Source organism: Manis pentadactyla, chromosome 9 (genome assembly GCF_030020395.1).
Source record: "Manis pentadactyla isolate mManPen7 chromosome 9, mManPen7.hap1, whole genome shotgun sequence".
In the NCBI taxonomy this organism is placed as follows: domain Eukaryota; kingdom Metazoa; phylum Chordata; class Mammalia; order Pholidota; family Manidae; genus Manis; species Manis pentadactyla.
The window spans coordinates 45607980-45621234 of NC_080027.1; the positions used below are offsets into that span (position 1 = coordinate 45607980).

The 13255-nt window shown below is 38.7% G+C and overlaps 1 protein-coding gene and 1 pseudogene across 1 annotated transcript; both read left to right on the forward strand.

The window, feature by feature from the left end:
- The first annotated feature begins 4288 nt into the window (after window positions 1-4288).
- Window positions 4289-5224, forward strand: LOC118933032 (olfactory receptor 52E5-like; annotated as a pseudogene).
- Window positions 5225-10578: 5354 nt separating this feature from the next.
- On the forward strand, window positions 10579-11538 carry LOC118933031 (olfactory receptor 56A3-like). The gene has a single exon (XM_036927001.2). The coding sequence runs from the start codon at window positions 10591-10593 to the stop codon at window positions 11536-11538; it is 948 nt and encodes a 315-aa protein (XP_036782896.1). The 5' UTR covers window positions 10579-10590.
- The last annotated feature ends 1717 nt before the right edge of the window (window positions 11539-13255 follow it).

Consider the following 13255-nt stretch of genomic DNA (forward strand, 5'->3'; position numbering starts at 1 on the left):
AGGCGTATATATCTAATTATCTACCTGACATATCCACTGGATATTAATTTCCTTTGGTATATATCTAGGAGTGCAGTTGCTGAACAATAGTGAAGATGTATTGTTTAAGTTCATAAGAAATATGCCAAACAGTTTCCAAAGTAGTTGTACATTTCACATACCTATTATCAATGAATGAGAATTTTGATTCTTCCACATCCTCTTCAAAATACAATAATGTGAATCGTTTTCACTTTAGCCATTCCAGCAGTGCAAAATGGAATCACTTTGGGTATTAATTTTTATTTCTCTGGTGATTAATAATGTCAAATATTTTTTCATTTGCTATTGAAAATTTGTTTAGCTTCTATTAGAAGAGTCTGTTCCATCTCTTTCCATTTTTTAATTGTTTCTTTCTATTCTTAGTGTTGACTTTTAATTCTATTTAATTATATTTCCATTACATTTGTTATTATATGGAGTAATTTAATTATTTTTGCATGCTTATTGTTTTTCTTACTAATTTAGAATTAAGCATTATGAAAACAGACTGTTTCTTTATCACCACCATATACCTCAACCATTCCCTAAGAACACCAGCTACAAAGTAAATAACAAATACTGAATAAATACTTGAAATAATAATGTTTCAGAAGAATTTAGAAGACCCAAGACATCTAGTCTTTCCATTAGAATAACACTGTATTCTGCTAAGAATTAAATTTAGCCATTTAAATTTCTTTTCATTATAACTTAATGACATACTGCAAACTCACTTTAGTGATTTTAATATTTAATTCTGGTTTAATTTCTTAATTGATATTTGAATTATAAAAGTATTATGTTCTAATTGTCTCTTAAAGCCTGGATAATATATTTATACATTTAAAGGATATAACAGACTGACAGAAACAAAAAATCTTTTCAGTTTTGTTCACTCTACTCTTTCCAAATATGTTTAACCTCAGAACACTCAATTTTGGTATCATCCATTAACAATTTCTACTGTTTGGAAGCTTTCTTGTTGCACTATAGTTTTCATTTCTGAAGCTTTCCTAAATGTCACTTAGTCTGTAAAGTCGGTAATCCAAATAGAAATGAGCAGCAGAGTGATGTCAGTAAGACTGTAATTTCTAAGTAGCATAGAAGAAAATACATGCAAAAACCCCATTCATCACCAAGTGCATGTTTTAAAGGCTGTAACACGGGAGGCATGCTTGGAAACAGCGGGGTATGCTGACAGATTTCCCAAGAAGGCAAAATTGCTTAAGGATGTCATGAAACTCTACAGTGTTTTACAAAATGGATTTGCACAAAACCATCAACACTGCAAGGCTCAGACAGAGCAGCTGCACCTCCCTGTGCCAAAGGCTGCATTGATCATCTTAGCTGAGGTCCCTGTCCGTGAAGCATTAGCATGCTCCAAACCAATTTAAAAGGGCTTGTTTGGCTATCCCTACAAACTTCTGGGGCTACAGAGAGCTGGGTCTTTGTGCATAGTCACCATTATTGCTAGCTGAATATTTCCATCAGGGGCAACTCTGATGTCCACTAAGCATTTGTATGGGATTAATATTCTCAACAATTTCATCTCAGAACACAGCTAAACCAGAAGAATCCACATCAGCACACCTGCATTAAATGGAATGCTTCCACAACACAAAACTGAAAGTATACTCTCAATATCCAGGTAGGGGCTAATGTACCTTCTGTCGCTCTTTCCTGTGTATATGTTATTTCACAACCTTTCCCTAACTGTGTCACTTCCTTCTGTTATTTTTGTAGCTGCCTGAAATTAAATAGCACTGAAGTCCTGCTCCCCTGACTGTTCTTATACCCATTCAGGTGTCCTTGGGTATCTCTGTCCTAACCATAGCATTCATTGGGTTATTTAACTCTCAGGTGGCAACATTATTTCCCCTCTTCAAGTCTGTGCTTTGGATAAAGGTAGCACATGTAAAAAAAGATTATACTTAAGGCTAATTTTGGATTCCTTTCATACCAAAAGTGAGAAAAAGTCATTATTTATAGATAGCACATAAACTCTGAAAAAAATCATTTGGAAATAAGATGAACAAATTTTCCCCTTGAACAATCATTCACAATTGCCTAAATGTTTTAAATTTCCATGTGATCAGATTTTGCTTTAATATACAAAGCAAAGCATTTAAACCCATAAGAATTAGATCACACTTGAAATAAATTGATTTTAGGGGTATGTATGTCAGTGAGAAATAAACTCCTGCTTCTGACGTAGAAACCTTGGGAGAGATGAACTACATGAGAAGCCAATTCCTGTCTCTGGGGGCAGGAGAGGAGGAAAAACACTGTAAGAAGTTTGACACTATTGTTTTCTTTTGTCCTGCTTATGTACATGACACTTTGGGACTGAGTTTGACTTCCTGCTTATGTAGAAGACAGTTGGGGACTGAGTTTGACTTCCTGCTACATGGGACTGAGTACAGAAGACACTTTGGGACTGAGTTTGACTTCCTGCTTCTGCAGAAGACACTTTGGGACTGTGTTTGACTTCCTGTTTCTGTAGATGACACTTTGGGACTGAGTTTGACTTCCTGCTTCTGCAGATGGCACTTTGGGACTGAGTTTGACTTCCTGCTTATTTAGAAGACACATTGGGACTGAGTTTGAGTTCTTGCTTATGTAGAAGACACTTTGGGCCTGAGTTTGATTTCCTGCATATGTAGATGAAACTTTGGGACTGAGTTTGACTTACTGCTTCTGTAGAAGACACTTTGGGACTGAGTTGGACTTCCTGCTTATGTAGATGACACTTTGGGACTGAGATTGACTTCCTGCTTATGTAGATGACACTTTGGGACTGAGATTGACTTCCTACTTATGTAGATGACACTTTGGGACTGAGTTGGACTTCTCAGATTTTCCATTAAACAGACAACTAAACTTCTGGGGATAATGAGTATCCCCAACCAAGGCAAGATCTGAGAGGAAACATGACCATCATTTCCATGTAATGGCATCCATCCGTAAGGGATACATCCAGACAGTGAGATCAAGGGTAAGAATTAGAGGATATGAGTGATATGGTAGTTGGCATCACTACACGCTTCTTTGTACTGTGCAGACCCAATGAAATCTGGCTCTTTTAAAATCCCAATGTTCAGTGTGTATTTAGGGCTCAGCTTATAATGGTAGCTTAGAAAGGAAAGGAATATAACAGGTGTGCTAGACAGAATAATGCCCATCCTAAAATATGTCCATGCTTAATTATTTTGTTTGAACTACTCAATATTTTACAATAAGTCATAATACAGTCAGATACGCAGGAGCATAAACAGAGAGGGAATTCATGAATCGCTGTATAACACACTTAGGAGATTTTTTCCCCTAAAGACATTGACTTCTCATCTCTGGGCTAGGTTCTTTCTCTACCTCTTCATTCTGTAGTTATCTGAGGAGTGTTTGAGGACACAGGGATTCATTCACTGTTGTGATATTCATCCCAGTATAGCCCTCCAGAGATTATAAATATTTTGAACATGAAAAAGAACAAAATACAATACTGTTTTAATCACAGCGGGGATCCTGTGGTTCCTAGAGTCATGAGCATGGGATTTTTGGTGCTTTATAAATTCACTGATGTCCAAAACTGGGTGGGTTTCAACAACAATGGAAGTTGAACTAATAGTCTGCCTGCTGAGAATCTCTCCTTGGTTCAATATAACTTCCTATCTAGATATTTCAGAACAGATGTCAACACCTACGCTCATCAGCTACAATAAATAAAGCTCACCTCTATTATATCTGAAATCTCATTGAATGTCACTAGTATTCACCTCTTTGCCCAAGACAGAATCCTAGAAGTTCAGCATGGCTTATTACTCCCTTTCATCACCCAAGTCACATCAAACACTGTGCTCTGCCAATTCATTCTTTATGCCATTACCTCTTCATCTCTATTACTATTTATTTAGATCAGGCTAACATCCTCTGTCACTCATCTTACTTCAACTCACCTGCCTCTCCAATCCATTCTCCATTGTGACATTACAGAAGTCCCTCTAAAATATAAGTACATTTTACATCACTCCTAGGACTCTAGCAGAACCTCAAGTTTGGGATGTATCTTGGACATAAGAACAAGATGTCCAGACTTTGGTGAGTTCTGTATTGGGAGCATTTTTAATTTTTTATCACTTTCCACTCTAGGGTCTTCTGCTAAGTATTAAGGCAGAGAATTAATTCCATGTCTCTCTGTGACCTGAAAGAACAACATGAATCAGATTGGAGTCTTAATACAATGTGGAAAAGCTGGCCAGCACCCATAAAGATGGCCTATCACAATACCACCCAGTTTTACCCATCCTCCTACATCCTTTTAGGGATTCCAGGCCTGGAAATTTTTCATATCTGGATTGCTTTCCCCTTTTGCGCTATATGTATCTGATTGCCCTCCTGGGGAACATGATTCTGTTTATAATTCAGACTGAGCATAGTCTCCGTCAGCCCACGTTTTACTTCTTGACCATGTTGGCCTTCACTGACCTAAGCCTGTCTACTGCCACCATCTGCAAGATGCTGGGCATTTTCTGGTTCAATTTCAGGGAAATACTTTTTAGTGCCTGCCTTGCACAGATGTTTATGATTTATCTTTACACTGGCCTGGAGTCTGGGGTACTGATAGTCATGGCCATAGACTGCTATGTTGCCATCCACATTCCTCTGAGATTGACCATGATCCTAACAAACAAGGTGGTGGCCATTCTGGTGTAGTCATGACAGTGATATTTTTAACCTCTTGTTATCCCTTTTTTGTTTCTCATCTTGCCATTGTCATTCTGTGGTGCCCGTATGGTCCCACATACCTACTGTGAGCACATGGGTGTCACCCGCCTTTCCTGTACCAGCACCAGAGCCAATAACTTGTTTAGCATGGTTGCCCTTTCCATGGGATTCACTGACCTTATTGTAATTGGTTTCTCCTGTGTGAGGATACTCTGCAGTGTTCCGTTTGCCATCACGGAATGCCCGGGTCAAGGATCTCAGCACCCGTGGCTCCCATGTCTGTGACGTGCTCAGCATCTATGTCCCTGCACTTTCCCCTTTTCTGACCCACCACTTTGGTCATGGCATCCCTGGCTGTACTCATATATTTCTGGCCAATCTTTATATGGTTGTTCCCCCTGCACTCAACGCTGTCATCTATGAGTTCAGAACAAAGCAAATATATACACACACACAGATATGTATAAAGGTACATAAGTAGATATATATACTTATATTTTCAGCTAGAAGGATAAATCAAGGCCCAGTGCAGAGTTTACATCTAAACACTCTTAGGTACCATTGAATTATACCTGTTCTTTAGTCCCACTGACTTTCTGAACCAACTTCAAAGCAGCTTTACCAGAGACACCACTCATTATCTTCCTGCCTTCGCCACATGGCCACACTCACTGCTGCACTACATGGCTGTGTTGTGTGAGTGTAATTCAACCTTGAGTGGTAAAGAGTTATATATTTTAGAAAGAGTACTTTGCAGATATGCATATTATGAATATTTTCTCAGAACATACAGCTTGCCTTTTCATTTTCCTAATTGTTTTTTGAAAAGCAGTTATTTTCTATTTTGATGAAATACAATTTATCATTAAAACATTTTTGATAAATGCTTTTGTCCCATTTAAGAAATATTGGCCTATCTTAAATTTATCCAGTTTTCTCCTACAATGTCTATAAGATTTTTTTGGTTTTAGCTTTTAGGTATAAATCTGTAGCTTAATGTTTGTATATGGTATAAGATCATGGCTGAGGTTCATTTTTTTTGGTTTCCCAAATGGAAATGCAGCTGTTCCAGCACATTTGTTGAAAAGACTATCATTCTCCCATTGAATTACTCCGGCACTCTGTCAAAACTCAATATTCTGTAAATGTATGGGTCTATTTCTGGAACCTCCATTCTCTTCCATTACAACAATCTACCTATCCTTATACTAGCAACACACTGACCTCATGACTTTTCACTATGTTATGTAATGAAATCAGGTAACGTTAAGTCCCCCAGCACTGTTGCTTTTTAAAATTGACTTTACTCTTCTAGGTCCTTTGCATTTCTATTTAAATTTTAGAATCATCTTGGCAATTTCCACTAGATGGCTGCCAAGATTTTAATTAAGATTACACTGAATCTATAGGTTAATTTGAGGGTAATCTCTAAGAGATAGGTAGTAATCCACAAGAGGTGAACCTGAGTTACATTAGAGATGCATGTGACTGCCAGTGTGTGATGCAACCAAATTTATCAAGCTGCTATGAGCAAAGAAAATTATAAAAAGTAAGAATGAAACCAACAATTGTAAGTGAAGATGCTCTAAGTAGTAGGCACTAATTTGAGATCAAACTGCTTCTGACATGGGCAGTTCTGTGTAAAAGTCTCCAAGGTGAGTAGTAGCAGGTATTTGTTTATTACTGACTAGCGATTTTCAAAAAAACCTGGGAAGCCAAATTTTCTAGTAACAGTAACAATAATAACATTGTAACAAGGGCTTTCCTAACATAATCACATTTATTCCTCACAACAAATATACAAATAGGGATATGAGATATATAATTCAAATGACTTGACAAGTGGCAGATCTGGGAGCTCAGACCTTTGGCACCAGGGATGGAAAATATTTACCTGCTCTTTACCATATCTTAGACCTGCTAGGCACTAATGGACTATATTGTAAAGTAAGCAGTTAGATATAAAGAATCATCTTGAATTTTTGTATTAAGTGTTACAGGAATAGGGCTTCTTGAAAAAATTTCCCTCAAGTAGAACCCTTAGTCATAGATACTAAAAAATTAGGGAGCTGGTCTGAGTGCTTTATAGCTACCACAAACTATCAGCATAGAAGATACACATGGCTGGTTTTTTGTACACTATGTATATTTATTTAAGAAAATATTTCTGGAAAATCACACCTTGGTACCAATGGCATTTTGCCTTGAGCCTTCTTGCCCTAAGATGTTGCTTTTGTATAATTAAGCATACTTTTGTTTCCTAAGTATCACATCCTACCCAGTCAACTCCTGCAGGGAGATTAACTCTGAGACTCTTTTTATGCCTTCAGAGGCAGTATTGACTCTGCACAGAGATCACAGAATGTGAAGAGCTGAGAGGAAAGCTCTCTCCCTGAGGGATAAGAAAATGTGGGGCTCTTGACTCCCTGGCCCCTACCTAGCCAGCAAGGAAGTCTTTCCTGCGGGAAGCAGAGGAAGTTGCAGCTCAAGGATAAGCTCTCCTTTTTGAAAGCCAGAATATAGAAGATTCAGACAGACAAAGCCAGAAATCTCCCTCCCTGGCAGAGAGCACTGTCTCCATCCAGTAAGTCTGGCTCCTCCAGAAACTGAAGGCACCAAGCCACCACCATGATATTGACACAGCCAGAACAGGGACTGTGGTGGGCTTCAAGCTAGGCTTGCAACTGGAAAATCTGCAGGGGTGAAGTGTGAGGATAAAGGTTGAAGGGAAGCGGGGGAGAGAAATGGCACAGGGCCAAATGGAGGTGACTGCCAAAGTGGAGCCCACACTTCTGTGTGCTCTGGGAAGAGGTTTGGTCCAGGTGGGAGTTCAAGGATTTGCGGCTGAGTATCGTGAGGGAGATATCCTGAACAGCTTTCTCTGAACATTCATGGGTGCATGAGGGGGAATGCAGATTTGGAAGGGAAAGAAGGTTCCCAGTCACACTCCCTTGATCATCAATACTCAGAAATCATCATCCATCTGCCTTTCCCTGCCTTTCTCATTCCTAAAAGTACCTGCTCCTCTTGTTTCTCCTTCCTTTTACTTCTTTTGTTTCCTTTGTCCCCTCAATTTCAAATCCAATCTCTTCTGTTTTAATTTCACTTTTCTCTTTTCCTGTCTTCTCTGTATCATCTATGTTCTGCACATGCATTCTTCTGTCCTCCCCACTCTTTCCACTCTTTCCCAGTCTAGCTTCCCCCTAGTAGGCCTAGATTCATTCTTTGTGCACACTTCCTCCAGATGGACAGAGATGCCCAGCAGAAGCAAGCCGAGAGCACCGTGGTCCACGCAAAGACATTCTCTCTTCCCCTTACTCCTCTCTCTTGCCTCCAGACCCTATTGACGGGTTTGATAACAGACTTAATAATTTTTTTCAAGATTAATACAAATTCTCATTCACTTTCTATATATGCTAATTTAATACTGAAAAAGATTACTGAGAAAAACCTCTGCACAGATCTGGCTCCTCCAGACACCAAGAACAGCAATCTTCCATGCTGGGTTGCTGAGGAGGGTCCCTTGTACAATAGTCCCTTAGAGATCATTGCTGCCCCAAGAAGGCTGTCTGTAGGCTACTTGGAACAACAAAATGGGTATGGAGATCTTATTAGCCTGGGCAAAGAAATCTTACAATCAGGAAAAAGAGGGCAGAATGATATAAATACAGGGGGTTAGGAGGAAAATGAGGAGGTGCAGTGAGAGTAAAATTACTCTTCGAAAAAGAGGCCAAGAATATCTTGGTTAATGCAACCTGCCTCACACGAGTTCTGATTTTAACAGTCATTTTTCAGATCTCCCTTGTCTTTTGGTATCTGAAGTTAGACCATGAAATCCAGGTATATACATTTAGATATATCTCAATATACCTAGGTGCACATTTATTTTTATTTACCCCACTTGAGGTTGGTTGCAATTCTTGAATCTGCTTATTGGTGTATTTTCTATCTTCTAAAAATTGAAAAGCCTCCACTTCATTCTCCTCTTCAATCTGGAGCTCTGATTACATGTGTTAGACATTTGTACTCTATCCTATAATTTCTCTTATGCTTTATTCTGTGTGTTGTCCATCTGTGTTTATTTTCTCTCCATCTTTATTCTTGGTAGATTTTTCCAACCTCTCTTCTAACAGTTAACTTTCTCTCTAGCTAGCTCCAGTCTACTGTTGAATTCATGAGTTGAGTTTTTTTGTTTGATATTGTATTTTTCAAAATTTCTGGCTCATTTTCAAATCTGCTTTGTTACTTTTTATAGTTTCCAGTACCCTGAGAAAAATATTAATTCTAGACTTTTTCTTAATCCCAGTAAGGTAAAAAAGACAGAGTGACGATGTCCATCAGATTCCCTTGTCCTTGCTCTTAACTACACGTTTGCATTTTCTATATGTCTACTGAGCTTCAGTCTAAAAACTCCCTCAAGTTCTATCTTCAGTTCACTAATTATCTTTTCAACTGTGGCCAATCTACTCTTAAAGCTAGGTTTTAAAATACTTGTTTTATTTATTATATATTTGCATTACTAGGAGCTATGATTTATTCTTTTAAGTGTGCTTTTTTATTATAGTTTTAAACTTATATTTCATTACTTAAAACCCAGTAAGGAAATTTTTCAACATTCTTACCAAACCGATCCAATATCTTAAGGTTTTATTCATGATTTTTTTAAATGAATCTCATCTTTTATTATATACAACTCCATCTCTTCAGAATTTTTTGTGTTGAAGTTCTTAGAGGACTGAGATTAAAAAATTTAAGAATTTGGGCTTGTTTCTGTTATTTTATGGAGCCACTACCAATCCAGGATAACTTTTTTGAGCCAAACAGTTGGCTTGAACTCAGGCAACAAAGTCACATGAGGACTAACCTGTGTTTCAGAATCTACAGGGACGATTTCTCCCATATAACAAGCTTTGAGGTAGGTAGTTTCATTTGCAATTCCAGGTGGGAGTGAGAGATAGAGATGAAGGATTGTTTCTAATGCACACCTTTGTTCAGTATGTAGTGCTATAAAGCCCTATCTTAATGGGATATCACCTATTAGATTCCCCAGCTGCTTGAGCCTGAATTTTATCTTCTGTCACTGGATTTTAGGTACTGAAAAATGGTGCGTAAGTTCATGTAATGCTGCAAATGCCCTCAGATTGAAAGCCAATATTAGTATTCAATTTTATGACTAGATTTTACTCAATCCCTACTCTGATAGTTCTTTCTTTCTTACCTACTCATGGATGTATTCAAGGTATTCAAATTTAGATCTAGTCATTGATATAGCTATAAATATAGGAATGGGGATGGGTATTTATGCAGACAGATTAGATATGGACACAACATAGATTATTTTTATTCATTTTTATCAGGTTTGCTCTGTGTACCTTGTCTATCCTCCCTCCAGAAAGTCTCACCTTTTACTGCCTTAAAAACTTGAGAGTGGCTGCCCTCTAGCCTTTAGAACCCATTTCTATGTATTTTAATATTTGCACTGAAATGTTTTCTCAGCCTTTGATTTTAAATAACACTTGATACCTAAGTAACTTGATTCACTGAATATTAGCCAAGAAAATAAATTGAAAAGATACATTCACACAAGAGAAAATGTAAGATGAAACACAGCTGAAAAAACAAAGATGGGGAAACATTATTTTATCTATTCAACAAATGTCTAGTAGCCACCTGTGTGTCCAAAAGATGGACCAGGCACAAGGGATGTGGAGTGGATGAGGTGGACTGTGTCCTTACCTTCAAGGATTGCACAAGCTAAGTGCATAGTCATCAGAGCCTAGGGAAGAATTAACTCTTTCTCTCTTCTTCAGCTACTCAAGGATACCTACCTTGCTAAAGTCACGGCCAATGCTGCCCTATAGTAACGGTTCCCTCGCAATTGAAGTCTCTGAGTTCCTCCTAAATTGTTTTGTCAGGTCCCCCAGCTGGCAGCTCTGGCTGTCCCTGCCCCTCAGCCTCCTCTTTCTCCTGGCCATGGGGGCCAACGCCATCCTCCTCATCACCATTTGGCTGGAGGCTTCTCTGCACCAGCCCATGTACTATCTGCTCAGCCTCCTCTCCCTGCTGGACATGGTGCTCTGCCTCACTGTCATCCCCAAGGTTCTGGCCATCTTCTGGTTTGACCTCAGGTCCATCAGCTTCTTTGCCTGCTTCCTGCAGATGTTCATTATGAATAACTTCCTGCCCATGGAGTCCTGTACCTTCATGGTCATGGCCTATGACCGCTATGTGGCCATCTGCAAGCCTCTGCACTACCCATCCATCATCACTGACCAATTTGTAGCAAAGGCTGTTATCTTCATCTTGGTCCGGAATACATTTTTTACTGCACCTATTCCCATCCTCTCTGCCCAGCTCCTTTATTGTGGAGAAAATATCATTGAAAACTGTATCTGTGCCAACCTTTCTGTGTCCAAGCTCTCCTGTGATAATGTTGCCCTTAACAAAATCTACCAGTTAATTGTGGCCTGGACTCTTCTGGGATCTGATCTCATCCTTATTTTCCTCTCCTACACCTTCATCCTCCAAGCTGTTCTTCGACTCAAGGCCAAAGGGGCAGCTGCCAAAGCCCTGAGCACATGTGGCTCTCACTTCATTCTCATCCTCTTCTTCAGCACCATCCTGCTGGTTTTTGTTTTTACCCATATGGCCAAGAAAAAGGTTTCCCCTGATATCCCTGTCTTACTTAATGTCCTGCACCATGTAATTCCTGCCGCTCTCAACCCTATTGTCTATGGGGTACGAACCCAGGAAATTAAACAGGGAATTTGGAAATTTTTGAGGCGGGGTGGATGACAGCAGAAAGTAATCGTGTTCTTGCTTTGCTTTTCTCAATCAAGAATATTCAAATCACAATCGGAAGGTAGGGATTGAGAGAGAAAAATACAGTCCTAATCTTCTCCCTGGATATGCCTGATAATATGAACTCTATGGTTACCCACAGTCACATCCGGTTTCTTACCACTGCATGGTTTCCTGGCATAGACTAAGGATATAGATATAACCTTCCACTATGCTACCTAGACCAGGTGCTAAGAATTTTTATGAGTCAAGCATCAAACCTAATTGTCTACCCTGATTCAATTCCAAGTAGAGCTAATGGAGATGGAAAATCAATACTCGCTTAAAGGTATGTGGCCATTGGGAAATATTAGTACTCAGAAACAGTACGTTGACTTTGGAAGAGCAAATATAAATTTAAAAGCCAACTGTTAATCTTAATGCCCCCTTTCTTTTTCCCCGCCCTTGTCCCTCCCTTCCCACCCATCCTCCCCAGTCTCTTTCCCTTTGGTAACTATTAATCCATTCTTGGGTTCTGTGATTCTGCTGCTGTTTTGTTCCTTCAGTTTCCTTTGTTCTTATACTCCACATATGAGTGAAATCATTTGGTACTTGTCTTTCTCCACCTGGCTGTGTGGGGGGCACGAGGAGGGCTGTACAATCCAGAGAAGACAAGTAGTGATTTTACAGCATCTTACTATGCTGATGAACAATGATGGTGAAGGGGTATGTGGGGGGGACTTGGTGAAGGGGGGAGCCTAGTAAACATAATGTTCTTCATGTAATTGTAGATTAATGATACCAAAAAAAAAAGCCAACTGTTAAAAAATGTTTAAAATAACCATCATGCTTTAATATTTTCTTTCAGGCATCTAAAAATATTTATTGAAAGTTATTTTATGTCCACCATAGTACAGAAAATGGAACTCTAACATAAATAAACCTTGATCCCATTACTCAAAAAGTACATGCCCTAGGAGAAAAGGCAAAACATGTAAAATCAATGACACTGCAATGGAATAAGAGTAAGATTAAAACACATAAATAAAGCACTTTTGGAAGCCCACAAGAGATAGGGATTTATTTCTCTGGGTGAAACTCATTTACCTATCTTCTCTCCTCCTTTGGTCTATTCAGTCTAAACTGCCTCTCTAGCAGTTTCTCAAAAACATGAACCATATTCCTGCTTTCTGGGTCTTTTTATTTGTTTCTCTGTTCACATAATTCTCTCCCTCAGGTCCACTGGATCTCCCTGACCACTGTATTTACAATAGTACCAAACGATATTCCCCCAAAACACAAATGATATCCTAATGCCTTCTCTGTTTTACTGTTCTGCATAGCATTTATCACTATCTAATGACGATAAATTTTACTCATTTATTTGTTTAGTAAGTCTACAGTCACTAAAATTTAAGCAGCACAAGGGCAAGAATTTTTTCTGTGTGTTCACTGTATATCCAGGGCCTGAACAGTGGTTGATACATGATACAGACCCATAAATATTTGTTAAATAAATGACTGAAAAATGTCAAATAAATGATTGAATGTATGCTAGATACTAGGAATATAATTCATACAAGGTCCTTGTCCTTTGGATTTTTAACTTTAAATACCAAGCCTTGTCCTTTGGATTTTTAACTTTAAATACCAAGAAGGAGGAAGAAAGCATATTTCATTAAAGATTCCATGATCCAAGCAACTGTGTGGACCATTGCCATAGGACAGGTAG

What these genes read in the sequence shown, in the direction of transcription:
- LOC118933031 (XM_036927001.2), top strand. Translation starts at nt 10,591, where the DNA reads ATGCTGCCCTATAGTAACGGTTCCCTCGCAATTGAAGTCTCTGAGTTC.